The sequence below is a fragment of the Mchenga conophoros genome, linkage group LG19 (assembly GCF_057382185.1).
Source record: "Mchenga conophoros isolate Kocher_MC1m ecotype Shallow Benthic linkage group LG19, M_conophoros_male_GT1.1, whole genome shotgun sequence".
Classification (NCBI taxonomy): Eukaryota; Metazoa; Chordata; class Actinopteri; order Cichliformes; family Cichlidae; genus Mchenga; species Mchenga conophoros.
In genome coordinates, this window is record NC_140544.1 from 23,730,878 (window position 1) to 23,745,659 (window position 14,782).

Consider the following 14,782-nt stretch of genomic DNA (forward strand, 5'->3'; position numbering starts at 1 on the left):
TCTGGCGTTGCTGTTGGAGAGCAGTTGCCTCTCTGCGTCCTTTCGACCCAATTTACCAAAATACCAGCTGAAGGAAGGAGGAGAAATGGAAAAAAAGATGTGGGAAATTTGTTTTCAGTGCTTTCCTAAATATTCTATTTGTACTGTGCGTGCAACCATGTCACATCTAACAAAGGCAATGAGCTGACTTCTGAAATATTTATGCTCTCTGGTGATGAAGCTGCCGTGCCTCGGAGACCCGTGGAGGCTGTGTGTGAGAGCGTGTGCTCAAATGAAAAAGTTTCACTCACTCCTCGGCTTGGATGGAGTCCACAGGAGCTACGTAATTGCTGGGAATGTATCCAGTTCCACCTGTAGTGAGAGAACGAGCCTCCCACCAGTCTCCCTCGCTGAAAAATGAGAGGGTGGATTTAACAGAGCTAGATCACCATTTACTCATCGTGTAAACAGAGTGGATGCACTACATTTAAGGAAATAAACGCACTCTTCTTAATACTCTGAATGCTGTTGTTTTAGTGCAAATCTAAGACAAAGCAGTTGTAATGTAGAGACCCCCGTGCATGACCACCCTTATGTGATTTAACCATTCTGAAATTAAAATTATAAACTCAGTTTTTGAATTCATAAATTTGACTACAGCTGAAGCTCTTCATTCGCAACTATGATTTGAGTGCTTTATAATTTTCAGGACAACGTTCGGACAGTCTGCTCATTTGTCGCCACGGGGCGATCGTGGCTCAAGAGTTGGGAGTTCGCCTTGTAATCGGAAGGTTGCCGGTTCGAGCCCCGGCTTGGACAGTCTCGGTCGTTGTGTCCTTGGGCAAGACACTTCACCCGTTGCCTACTGATGGTGGTCAGAGGGCCCGGTGGCGCCAGTGTCCGGCAGCCTCGCCTCTGTCAGTGCGCCCCAGGGTGGCTGTGGCTACACTGTAGCTTGCCATCACCTGTGTGTGAATGTGTGGATGACTGGATATGTAAAGCGCTTTGGGGTCCTTAAGGACTAGTAAAGCGCTATATAAATACAGGCCATTTACAAATGCGCTTCTTATATCCCAAATAATATCCAGTGGGAATCACCTCCAACCTTGTGCAAATATATATTAATATTATTTATATATAAATATGTAAATGTTCTAGCAATAGCTTGTTGGTTCCCCTTTGTTATAGACCATTTCCTGGTTTAAAAAAAGAATTACACTCGTTGCCACTTTATTAGATACACCTTTCAACTGCTTTCTATCACACATATTTAATCAGCGAATCACGTTGCAGCAACTCGGTGCATTTAGGCATGTAGACGTGGTCTTGACGACCTGTTGATGCTCAAACTGAGCATCAGAATGGGGAGGAAAGGGGATTTAAGTGACGCTGAACGAGGCATGGTTGTTGGTGTCAGTTTCCCGCACAACCAGGATTTACAGAGAATGGTTTGAACGGGAAAATGCCTTGTTGATGCCAGAGGTCAGAAGAGAAGGGACAGACATCTGGTGTAAACAACGCGGATCTACTTTAGGTTAGTGGTGGGCTAGTGTTTAGGCTCCTAAACACTAAATGCGCATTGTTTAAGCGCCATATTTGACATGCTGCTTTTAGCAGGATAATGTCTGGTGTCACAAAGCTCATATTACCTCAAACTGGCTCTCGAACACGAGTTCACTGTACTCAAATGGGCTCCACGGTCACCACATCTCAGTCCAATATAGCACCTTTGGGATGTGGTATAACAGGAAATTCACATCATGGATGTGCAGCCAACAAATCTGCAAGAACTGTGTCGTGCTGTCATGTCAATATGGACCAAAGTCTCTGCAGCACTTTGATGAATCTATGTCACAATGAATTAAGGCAGTTCTGAAGGTGCACCTAATGAAGTGGCTGGTGAGTGTATGTTTCCAGCAGGACCTCCCATTCCGTTTGGAGTTAGGGACTGAAGTTTGACTGTCATGAGTAGCTGAGATAACTGGTTGGATTTAGGGGAAATGCTTGGTTTGGATTCAGCGAAAGAGAAAACACAAAATGACAGGGAGACAGAACAGAGGCTCTCAGATGTCAGTCAGCATTTACCATGGGAAACGCCCACGCACAGCCCGCAAGTATGGTCTGACTGTTTAATTCTCCTATAAAGATGCGATAAAGCAACACAAATCACTGTAGTTACACAAAAAGTGAGGAGAATCCAAGAACCTCACAGACCCGGTTAAGTCTGTCAGATTGGTGCCGGTGTAACGTTTGTTACAGCCGGACCAGAGAAGGAAAACACAACCACCACCCTTTTGGTGCTGTCATGCAGATGTTTTCACACTTACGTGCTGTTGAGGATCTGGAACCTCTCCCCTTTTCTGAAGCTGAGGTCATCCTCGGTCCTGGCTTCATAATCATAAAGGGCCACAAAGAGAGTCACCCCTGCCGCAAAACAAAAATGTTGCATGTGGCGGTTATGTGGCTGAAATATTATGGCGGTGGGTTTTTCATTCCATTTTTACTGTAGGGTTCGTTCATCTGTCTAACACATGGGGCTTATGTAACGGCAATAAATATTACTGCCTTCTTTGTTTATTCTTTACACCCCATCTGCTGCATTATTTTCACCTTAGAAACAAAACAAATTTCTACTCTTTTATCTTTCCAAACATCTCACTAGCAGCGCTAACTTAAAAAGAATTGTGGGAGTTTTTCGCTTATAGAAATTTTAAATAAAAGCAACAATTTGGAGACTCTTGAGATGTTTCAGCGCAGTTTGTGATTTATGGTGATGTTTTACTTTTAAGGACTTGTGTGGGACATTTTATTTTTTCAAATAAAGTAAAACATTCATATTAAAAAGCTAATTGCTACAGGTGTGACACAAAGCTTAGCTTACAGAAGCAAACTCTTTGCCACTAACTGATTTGGATTTATGTCCTGATACCTTAATGACAGCTGTATGATCTCAGTTTAACAAGAAAGGAGCACTTAGACTCTAAAAAGGCAAAAAATATAATAAAAAAAAGTTGATGGGGTAAAAAAGATTTCACAAAAACAACTTTTGTTATTAACTGACTTGTGATGCCTACTTAACTAACATAAAACTGCAGACCTAACGAGCAAATATAGATACTACTTGGTGCTATCATGGTCTAGATGAGGGAAGCCAATCAAAAATCTGCCAGTATCTGTTAATAAGCCTAAAACTGTAAGTGTTCATTTTCTGATTTGATCTAAATCCTCCAAGCTGCAATCCTAATGTCGACCAAATCTGCACACTGTCCGTTGAGGTCATTGCAGATCAGATCAAGTTTCGGCTCTACATCTGTTATAGTTTCAGTTTCTTACGCCTCAAGTCTTCACTGTACAAATTAGACATGCATTTTATTTCTCATTCCCCCTCTTAGAGTAGTTTCTTGTTCATGCGAGCTGGCGACGGCAATTTCAAAGATGTTGGTTTTATTCAACCGCAAAAAGGGTTCAAAGTACGTCACAGACATCAAAGCAAGGATGGTGGCGATTTATAAATCTGATGATACGAAGCTTTCAAATTTCGAGCAAAAGAGTGTAAAGCTTATTTCTCCCCATTTGAAGCGCTCTTCAGCAAAAAGTCTGCTCTCTGTCATTGTTCTTCACAGAGAACTGGTCATAATTTAGGGCATTTCTATTCATTTTGAGGCTCTACTACACACAAGAGAAGGCTCACTTATTCATTTAGTAAATGGCACACAAGCCACGAACTTCACCCGTTATTTAAGTTGAGCCTGTAATTCTGAGAACAGAAAGCTGACAAGCCAACATAAGCTGTTTTTTTTGTTAAACATCTATATTCACAGGCCATACACTTGTTAATGCAAATCTATAATCAGCCAGTCACTTGGCAGTAAGTCTGTGCATTTAGGCCTGTACGCATGGTCAAGATGACCTGCTGAAGTTCAAACTGAAGGGTCATTTAAGTGACTTTGACTTTAAGTGACTTTGAATACTTAAAGGTGGTTGGCGCCAGATGGGCTGGTCACAGTGTTTCAGAAACAGCTGACCTGATGGGATTTTCCCCACACAACCATCTCTAGGGTTTGCAGAGAATGGCCCGGAAAAGAGAAAATATACAGTGAGTGTCAGTTCTCGGGGTGAAAATGTCTTGATGATGCCAGAGGTCAGAGGAGAATAGCCAGACTGCTTTGAGCTGACGAGAAAACAACACTAACTCATAAAGCCACCTGGCTCTGTAAGCACACAACAACATGAAAGAATGGATCCATCCTACCCGGCAGCTAGCAGCCTTCAGAGACATTTTTAGACAGTTTAAATTAGACATTTTATTTGTAATTTGACCCATTACTTAACAGCGTGTAAGTTTATCTTCCAACAGGGTACTCAGTGAATTTATTCCGGGCAACCAAATTCATATCATTTTTAAAATGTGATATTTTCTATTCATGTATTTTTTAGGGCAGCACGGTGGCACAGTGGTTAGCACTGTTGCCGCACAGCAAGAAGGTCCTGAGTTCAATTCCACCATCAGGCCGGGGTCTTTCTGTGAGGAGTTTGCATGTTCTCCCCGTGTTTGCGTGGGTTCTCTCCGGGTACTCCGGCTCCCTCCCACTGTCCAAAGACATGCACTTAGTGGGGATAGGTTAATTGGTTAATCCAAATTGCCCATAGGTGTGAATGTGCGAGTGAATGTGAGTGCGAATGGTTGTCTGTCTCTGTGTGTTGGCCCTGCGACAGACTGGCGAGTCCAGGGGTACACCCTGGACTGGCGACCTGTCCAGGGTGTACCCCGCCTCTCGCCCTATGACAGCTGGGATAGGCTCCAGCGCCCCCCGCGACCCTGAACAGGATAAGCGGACGCGAATGGATGGATGGATGTATTTTTCAGGTTCAAATTATGCAAATGTTCCGTTTATTTGCAGTTTTTATGCACATTAGCCCTTTAAAAGGTGACAAATATTTTTAAGACATGTAAAATAGCTCACATTCATTCACAGTCTAATATTACCTGTGCCTCCCCGAGATCGCAGGGTCCCAGACTGCGAGGACGTGTGGACTCCTCCGAACACAGTGACTCCCTGCGAGGCTGCGCTGTGGAAGTTGTTGTAGTTGGGAATGGTGGTGACCCCAAAGCTGGGGTAGTGCTGCGGAGTGGGGTCGGACCCATAGCGGTAGCCCGAGTTGTGCGAAAGGCTGGTCTCCCGGTCATCAGTGAGTTTTGCTGCTTCTTTATCCTTACATTGGACACAGCCCATTCTCTACTGTCTGTGGGTGGAGAGAGAAAGAGAGCGAGATGGAATTAGCACTTAGGTAAAATAATAGCTCAAAAGCCGTCTCCACTGGGGAAATTATGATTCAATATTCCCATTATTTCAGAGCTTCCTTTGAGAGCTCCACAGAGTCTTCTGAAAAATCTTTCAATTAGGCTGAAATTAAACACGACGCTTTAAAAGATGCATTACTAATTAAATGGAGGAACACAATGCACCACAGCTGTATGTGCTCGGTAAATATGACCGCTGCATATGTACGCTCGCATTAATGCTTTATGCTGAGAATATCCAGTTAAACTGGCCGTAAAACAATTTAATGGCCCTACTTATCACAGTTTACTTTTCCATCTGATTGCATGACCACACTGAGGAGAAGAGTCTACACCGAGCCACTGACTTTACAAGAGAGCATTTACTTTATTTTTGTTTGCTTTACAAGGAGCCACGCACACGCGCGCTGATGGAACATTTGTCCTCACTAAAGCAAAGATAAACCAGTTTTTGAAATGAGGGACACAGCCTGCTTTCTGCTTTGTCAATTAAAAAGAGCCTTACCGTCTTTGCAGACCCAGTTAAGTTAATGAACATTTCGGCTCGCCGTGTCCCACTCCCCAACCCCCCCTTTAAGCCCTGGAAGCTCGTGAAACCGGTTCAGCATGTCTAAGAAGAGGGCCCCGGCAGCAGCGCTGTCTTTCAATGGCATAAGCAGGCAGCTGACTTCAGAGGCAGCTAATTGGAAACATACTTGTTTACAGTGTCGGTGAACGGAGAGAGGTGGTGTTCGGAACAAAAGTCAACACTGCAACAGATCGAGGACAAGGGAAATCATCCCAGTGCTCTTTACCCCAGCTGTATAACCCCCCAAAAAGCACAATCTGCCTTTATACAGCAGGTAATGTTGCTAATATTGGAAAATAAGCACGTCTTTCTAAGGAAACTATTTTCCAAGCAGAAAACAAGCAGGAACCACAGGCTTGTTTTTGAAGGACTGGTGCTTAATGCTTACAAGCAAAGCTACACAGTATAAGATCAAACCCTTCAGGCCTGTTTTACATTTACTAGCAAGAAACTTTAATGCCTGCACAGGCAAAAAGTGCAAACAGATGTGTCACTTGCTGCACAGTGGGAGAAAATGCTGCAGAATGTAACAAGTCAAGCACTATATGTAGATGAGGAGAAAATGCATGAACGTATCAGATGAACGGGAAATAATGCCCTCTTTGAGAAGAGGTCACATGATGGTGCAGTGTCAAAATCTTGAAATGATTATTGTTGTTGCAAAGTTGCAAAACACCAAAAGTGGTTTTCAAGTGCAAGTTGTTGTAAACCCATCAATGCTTATCTATTATACTTCAGAGAGAGCAGTTTGGTCCAGAAGAAGCTAAGTCTGAGGTCAGATTTCTCTGAAAGATCACGTTACATCTGATGATTAACCAGCTAGAAAAACGAATTCTGCTGCATAAAATTGTATTCATTCATTCATTCATTCGACAAGAAAAATCCTTGCTGTGTTGCCTGCATGGAAAAAGTACCAAGAGGGACTCTGACACCAAAAACTGAGTTTTCCTTCTGTATACAGGATTTCATTATTGCCACACTATACAGCTTAGCTCCAGTTTGCTTAAGTAACAAAAGGACGTAACTGCTGCAGAGAGACCGACATCACTGTGATTCATTACTGCCAATAAAACCCCATAAAATACGCAGAAGAAGAAACGAGCCCAGCAGCATTACAGTATAAGCTCTGACCGAAGCAGAGACCGCAGACAGAAATACAAGAAGCACGGCTGCTGTTGCGTCTCCAATAATCCTTCAGATATAAAATAATCTGTTTTGACATCTATATTTATATCTCCAATCTTCTGGTATTTACAGCACGTTGCTCTAAAGTACAGCTGATATATTTAAATGTAAAAATCCTATATATGAATGGCAATATGGCAATGAAGCAATATTCAAAGCGAATACGTGGACTTTTCAGTGCTTCCACACTTGGTTTTGCTGTAGGGCTGCCACAAACGATAATTTTGATAGTCGACTAGACACCGATTATTTTTGCGATTAGTCGACTAATCAGATCATCATCCATTGGACGTACAGCGTACAGCTTATTGCACCAGCAGCATCTGGTCTTATATAACTATCATTAGCTTACAGCTTGAAGTGTTTGTGCTAACTAAAAATAAAGACAAGATGGTAGTTTATTAATTTTTAATGAAATTTGCAGATTGTTTCGGTGAAGTTTAATAAACTCCTTGCTTTCTAAAATATAACAGGACACCGGAGTATATTCTCCAGCGTCTCACACTTCTGATAATCAGCTGTCTGCTTGACAGTTTTAGCTGTGCAAAAACTATAACTTTAATCTCAGCCAAACCGATTTACTCAGGAACAAATAAAATACTAAAGAAAGCCAAACAATAACATTTTTAAGTTATCTAAGTGACTTATATATATATGTTTAACCTGACTAGCGAAAGACGGCAGTGGGTTTGAAAACGATTTGCCGGGAGTCCGGTGTTCTCACGGCTCTAGTTAGCCTTGCCCCCGCCTAGCTAACGAGCTAGTGGGTAACAGACGTCTCCGAAAACGTCGGAGCGCTTTTGAAAATATGTGGTGTCTTGATAAACTGAGCAGATATTTGAGGTTTACACAGCTACATTCTCGCCTGAAAATATGTTAAACGTTTATTTTGTGACCAAGAAAGAATAATAAGAGTAAAGTTAAAACTAACTAGCTGCCGCCATTGTTGACAGCTGCGCTATGAATTCTGGGACACAGCTTCTTCTTCTTCGGGGTTTAACGGCAGCTGGCATCCTTGTACATGCAGTGCTGCCATCTTCTGTTTCAGTCCGTTATTACACTCTTAAATCCTACTACTCATTCCTGCGTCCTTTGTGATCTTACAAAGCTTCAAACGATGCGTCGACTATTAAATTAGTCGTCGACGATTTTAATAGTCGACATAATCGTGACTAGTCGACTAATCGTGGCAGCCCTATTTTGCTGTTTGTTTTATCTTTTTTTGCTGGACAAAGCAAGTAAATGAAGACTTCAGGATGTTGTGATGGGTATTTTCTGACTTTTTAATCGACATCTGAGAACTGATATAAAACAAAAAGGGGATCCGCTCTAACAATTCACTGAGGAGAAGAAGCAGCAGTACTACAAACACAGCAGAATGAATTGATTTTCCACAGTTGAGTTCAAAACGTGTCTTTTCAACATGTTGCAGTGATTTCATTAGTATCGGGACAGCTGACAGTAACCAAAGACGGCCTCCAAACCAAGTTAACACTGGGTGGCGATGAGTGTGAATTCATCAGGGCTCAAAATTGTATGGAGTAAGAAAAAAGGAGGACTGGGACACGTCGTGATTTCAGTCCAATTCAAATAATTTAAAATAAAAAAACAAAAACAAAGAAAACCACATATCCAGTACTGTCACTCAGCTTGGGACATTACAGTATTTATTTGGCCAGGAAAGCTATGAATGTACAGTTATGTGAAAACGTTTTGTCCATATAACTGAAGCATTCAGGTGTGTGGGTAATGCAATGCCACAGTGGACGTCCCAGTAAATTCAGCCCAAGGCCAGACTCTTCAATGGTCGGAGAAACTGCAAAAAAACCCCAAAAAACTCTGCAGGCCTCAGTTAGCTATTAAATATTAAAGTTCATGACTGTAAAGTTAGAAAAAGACTGAATGAGTATGGCTTGTTTGGAAGGGTTGCCAGGAAAAAGCCTCTTCTCTCTAAAAAGGACATGACAGCACAGCTTACGTTTGCAAAGTTGAATCTGAACAAACTACAAAATGTCTAAAACAGAAGTGGTCTCATCTGTCTAAAGGACAGTAGAGATGTTTGGCTATAACACACAGAGCCATGTTTGGAGATACGAGGCGTACCAGCACAAACACCAACTGTCAAGCACGGTGGGGGAGGGGGAGTGATTTGGGCTTGTTTTGCAGCCAGAGGACCTGGGCACCTTGCAGTCACTGACTCGACCATGAACTTCTCTGCATATGAAAGTATTCTAAAGTTAAATGTGAGGCCATCTGTCTGACAGCTAAAGCTTGGCCATTTGGGTTAAAGTGTTGTAACGGCCCAGTCGAAGTCCAGACCTCAGTCTGACTGAAATGCCGTGGTGGGACCTTAAGGCAGCTGAGCATAAACAAATGTCTAAAAACCTCAATGAACTGAACCATCTTTGAAAAGAAAATTGAGCAAAAATTCCACCGCAATGATGTAAGAAAGTGAGTCATACAGAAAACGTCTGCTTCAAGTTATAACTTCTAAAGGTTGTTCTACTACAAACTACTGAATCATGAGGGTACTTCGTTTTAGAACTTGGAACTATCACATGACTGTATTTAACAAGACCGTGCCCGAAGTCCACGCGAATGACAGAGGTGACCTGAGGTAGTCAGGCATTGAAAATAAAAATAAATTCTTATGAATACACAACAGAGAGAAAAACAATATCAAGGCCACGAATGTTAACTTCCCATAGTTACTGCATTTCTTTACTCACCTTCCCCGTCGATACAAAAACCTCTAAACGTGGCGTTAATAAGACTAACGTAGCACCAGAATATATTAACTGAGCAGGTGAAGTCTGATTTCTGGTGGATTTTCTCTTCAACTCAAGTGATTGAAATAGCACTGCCTCCACTCCTGCAGGGATCAGAGTAAATGAGGGGAAATCTCATGTCGTTGTGCTGCCTGTGGGGATTATGAAAATCTTGCTCTTCAAGTTAAAAAGACTAGGGACTACTGTAGCTTTAGCATACATTTACCATTCAGCTGCACAGACTCTATAACATTTTGCCTTAATATAGCATTCATACATGTTCCCTGTGTGGTCTTTTTATTGCACAGTGTGTATTTGTAAACATTAAATCATGTCTGTGTTGCGATTCCAATTAATAATCTCATATTTACAAGATAAAGAATCCTTTAGATGAGTCGGTGAATCAGCAGCTTTTCACATTTACACGGTAATTTAATAAGAGTTTCACGAGCGTTCATCATAGATACATTTCTGCTCTCCGGTTACACATGAGTCAACACTACGTATGAGATCACAACATAAGTTTTAGATTGGTGCTCTCGCTGCATTTCATCATGGTGGAGATGGACACAGACACACGCAAGTCTACTCAAACCCCCCACACCAAACCAGCAGATGATGGCGTCAAAGCCTCGGGGCTTGTTCCCTTTCATGGCACAGCCTGGGTATTGCATGACCACCTCAGCCTCTGCAATAGCAATCATCACGCTATTTTCAGACCCAAATGAGCAGCTTGCTGTAGAGAGAGTGACAATGGCGTGATCAGGAGGGTGCTTCGGGGACAAGATTGCAATGTGCTGTAAGAGTTCATTCAAAAGCCAAAGAGAAGGAAAAGGTGAGAGGCCTCAAGTTTTTCACCAAAAACGTGTTAAAACGTTTTTGCTACTTACCATTTACCATCAGCTGTAAATTGGACTGAAACCAACTCCTTTTAGAGCAAGCCTCAAGTGGACAATAAATTGCAGTTTTCTGCTGTTGGTGTTTTTGGTTTAATTTTTTAATTTTCACAAAATCTGTGTTAAAATGTTGAGGTTTTTTTTTTTTTTTAAAGAAGCTGACCATAAATGAGGTGTTCATGGAACATATGTAAACTGAAACATCAAAAAATGTGAGGAATTTTAGGAATATCTGTGAATATCGCTGCAGGACACCCTCTGCAGTGACTTCCATCACGCCTACCACCACAGGTAAATCCACAACCTGTTTTTAGTAACTATCGGCTTTCACACTATTTTATCAAATGCACCACTGAACAAGCAGTTTTTTTTGAATGGGTACCGAACACACAGCAACGGGGTCAGCTTTACTTTATCTGTCACAACCGCTCGGCTCAACTGGAAATTAATTTACCCAAATGAAAGCCTTTATTTTGATGCCGCACAAGCTTGAGTGTTAATCATCCATAACAACAGTCATAGCGCTGGAGGCCATAATGAGATAGTGGGTCATTTGGAGTAAAGCTGCAATCAATATACTATATTAAAAGGACAGACATGTCAGGGTCGCACAGACTAACTGATGGATTTACCAGGAGAGACTCAGTCAGGCCTGAAAAACAAATATATCTGCAGTCTGATTTGTGTTACGAGCAAGAACAAAAAAGATAATTGGATGTGTAAGACTAAAAAAAAAAAAAGAAAAAGACTGAAATTCCCTAAACAGCAACAATTATTTTATTAAGAATTACGTAAGAATGAGTGTAACATCTGCAGCTTCTAAAAAGGGAACATCTGACGATTTCCTAAGTGTTACAAGATTATGAAATATGTATCTATCTGTGCATAACTTTGAGCTCAGGGAAAGTATGTAACATTACGTGCAACTGACTGACTTCAGCAAGTCCTTCAATCATTTCATCATTTTAAGTAATTTTTATGTTTTTAGATTTTCCTTAAAATGCTGTAACCTTATTAATCTCTCACTCTCTGGAGATCAATAAAGTCTTAATGCTACAATATAAAATAATCATACAAGTCTGCAGAGTAATTGCTACATGTGAACCTAATGGTAACAAGTTTACAAGATATTATTTCAGCTTAGAAAAACAAATTGAAACGTGGCTTTGACTAATAAACTGTGGAAATTATGGTCAATTGAGCATTACATCTGGCAATGTTGTGATAATTTAACCTCTACGAACTAACAAATCCCTCCAGAATACAGTCTTTCCTCAGTCTATTTTGCAATTCAACACATCTTCTTAAAAGGTATCCTGTTTAAGTTGAAGTGTGGGGGTCCTTTTACACTCAGATCACTGACAAGGCACAAAACAAGGTCAAACTTCCCACATGCCTCCCACTGGCATCGCACTCACTGTGACCTTATTCAACTCCATAATTCAACGTTCTGATCATGGAACAAAGACGAGACCAACGAACCAACAGAGGATCTTTTTTTTCCCTTTTTAAGAAAAGCTGTGTGACATTTGAATGCACGTGAAACCCACTGTTATGTTTGCTGGATTTGGTACAACGCTGACAATCTCCTCCTTATGGCTGCCATTCTCTGAATAGTTACAACATTTGCTTGTGTCAGACAACCGAGTTCATTCAGTGTATCAACAACGAGACAATGGCCACTTTTCACTCTGCTACAAGATTATGAGCACAATGAAACACTGTTAAAGCTTTCAAAGCATTCTTCGTGTGCTGAATGAACAGAGCTAGTTATAAAACACGCAGCTGAGATTCATACAGTACGTGCGTGTGGGTTTAAGCCTAGCTGTGTTTTAGTGTCACAGTGTCTATACTTGAGCTTCTTGAGTCATGTTGTTAAATCACCGATCCCATTGTGTATGTCTATTCAGTCAGCGAGACCAGTGCAGACTAGGTGAACACTTTCCAAACAGGAAAAAAGTGTTATCCAGATACCAGAGCAGATTCTTGCTGCTTCTGCCTGACAGTCTGAACTGAGGGTTTAAATGATTCTTTCCAAATCTTGTGCCAGTGGAGGGTAATGGTCGATGCAAGAATCCAGTGGAAATCATGATGAGGTGGGTTTACAGGAACGGAGGATGGAAGGTTTCTGGCAGAACTAAAAATCGCACTTGAGTTGATGGAAAGTGTAAAACACTGGCACGAGCCACATGGCGCACAAGTGCTGGACGCAGATCTACAACGATAAGCCAATTAGCAGATGCAACCCCCCCCCAAAAAAAGAAATAAATTGCAACTTGTTTGATTTATTTATATTATTAATTAAAAAAATGCTAAAAATGTGTGGCTGTTTTACACTTCTCATTAGTTTAGTGCCCAAAACATCAGAATACAAAAAAATATACCCACTGCAATTTCCATCAATGAAACCTGATTTTTTTCAGACCCCCAAACAACTAAGTCTTCCTAAATATTTAGAATAATGGAAAATTTTAGAAACTAGAAAAATATCTTCAAATGTGGCTTAATGATGATTTTACAGTTAAGTGCTAATTTATTTTCTGCTGCTTGACAGATTAATTTTACAATGATAATCATCACAGTAGATGTCAAAACAAACCAACACCTTCCAAAAATCTTAAAAACCAACAAAATGGTCTTAAACTAAAGTTATCAACTGAGCCTTATTTTGAAAAGCATCTGCATTTCTTTATAACTTATTTCAGGTTTGGCAGATTATGCGCCAGCAGGTTGAACTGTATAAGGGAGAGCGAGCCTGAAGGGGGAAAAGTGCACGGTCCACGAAGCACAACATCCAACTCCTTTCATTCAAATTTAATACATACCATGCACACCAATTGTGCACTCATTCATAGGCAGGCTGAACTCAGGCCTTCAGGGAGCTGACTGAACAATTTAACAACCAAAACAATAACTGCTGACTAACTTATTGCACATGGGTAACAGTGGGGTTAGCTCACACATATCATCCCCAGTGTTTGCTCACAAGATGGATGGCTGCACCTCCAGACACATGAGATAACCCGACTGGAACAGCTTTAATTGGATGTTTAGCAGCGTGGCAATGCAATTAACTCAAAGCATATGATAATTCCTGTGGAGTTAAACAATTAAGAGGCTGTCCGAAGGCCAGCCTGGCGTTTATTAGGTGTGTGTGTGTGCATGGCCTCAGTGGTCAGCTCTGTTCTGCAGCGCATCCATCCCTGCTGCAACACAAGAGCCCCCTCTCCAGAATCACTGCAAAACATCATCCACAGTCACCATCACCGCTCTCCCAGTCTTTTCCTCAACGAGGGCAATGTTTACGCAAACCACACAAAGCCAGCCCTCCGAGGAAGACTCGGAGTAAAGATTGGCGTGACTGCAGCCACTCAAAATGTGTTATTTATCTCATCTGCTCTCTCTGCCTCTCTCCCTCTCGAGATGAATTCAACTCGCTTTCCACAGCGCAAAATAGGGGACAAGGCTGGCGCACCAATTGAAATTCAACAGAAGAAAAAGAAAAGCGCGCTCACCGCAGAAAAATCAAATTAATCCATCGGAGTTTCCAGAGGGAGCTTCGTGGAGGAAATTCGCGGTCGTCTTTCTTCTCTGTCAGTGTTTTTCCTCCGCACAGACAGAGAATAGCGGTGGGAGACCCGTCCCTGCCGATACAGGAGCTCCTGTCGCCGCCGTGTGTACGGATGATGACGAAGGCGCAGGGGGTCAAGTTCACCACAGTAAAACTGCAGCTTCCGCCAAGTACTATCAAAATAAATCTCCTGGTTGGCAAAGCTTTTTGTAAAAATCGATATTGCACGAAAGCAACGCTAAAAGGCATGTTTGTGGAACCAAAATTAATTCAAGGTATTTCAAGATTTAGTAGTTCCACTACTTCTTATCGCTTTCAAACAATAATAAGCCACTAAAATACTTATTTAGAAAAGTAAACTGCTAGGGTGGTTTTATTTTGGGCAGCATATGGTGTTTTATTGTTGGGTCTGTCTCTGGTTGTCTTGACGCAGATGTTATTGCGTACGCTTGATGCGGATCCACACCGACCAGTAGCTTCGACTGACACCGCTTTCCTCCAATGAGAGATTAC

General features: G+C 41.6%; 1 protein-coding gene across 1 annotated transcript in view; it reads right to left on the reverse strand.

Annotated features, from left to right (window-relative positions):
* Positions 1-14,368, reverse strand: part of fyna (FYN proto-oncogene, Src family tyrosine kinase a) — a 21,662-nt gene extending 7,294 nt beyond the window's left edge. Inside the window, exons 1-5 of the mRNA XM_085256343.1 lie at positions 14,214-14,368; positions 4,967-5,223; positions 2,307-2,403; positions 291-389; positions 1-67 (exon numbers count right to left, since the gene is read on the reverse strand). The exon at positions 1-67 is cut by the window's left edge and continues 37 nt beyond it. Of these exons, the coding sequence (XP_085112469.1) occupies positions 1-67; positions 291-389; positions 2,307-2,403; positions 4,967-5,213 (510 nt within the window). The 5' untranslated portion in view covers positions 5,214-5,223; positions 14,214-14,368. The remainder of the gene's footprint in view (positions 68-290; positions 390-2,306; positions 2,404-4,966; positions 5,224-14,213) is intronic.
* Positions 14,369-14,782: the final 414 nt, after the last annotated feature.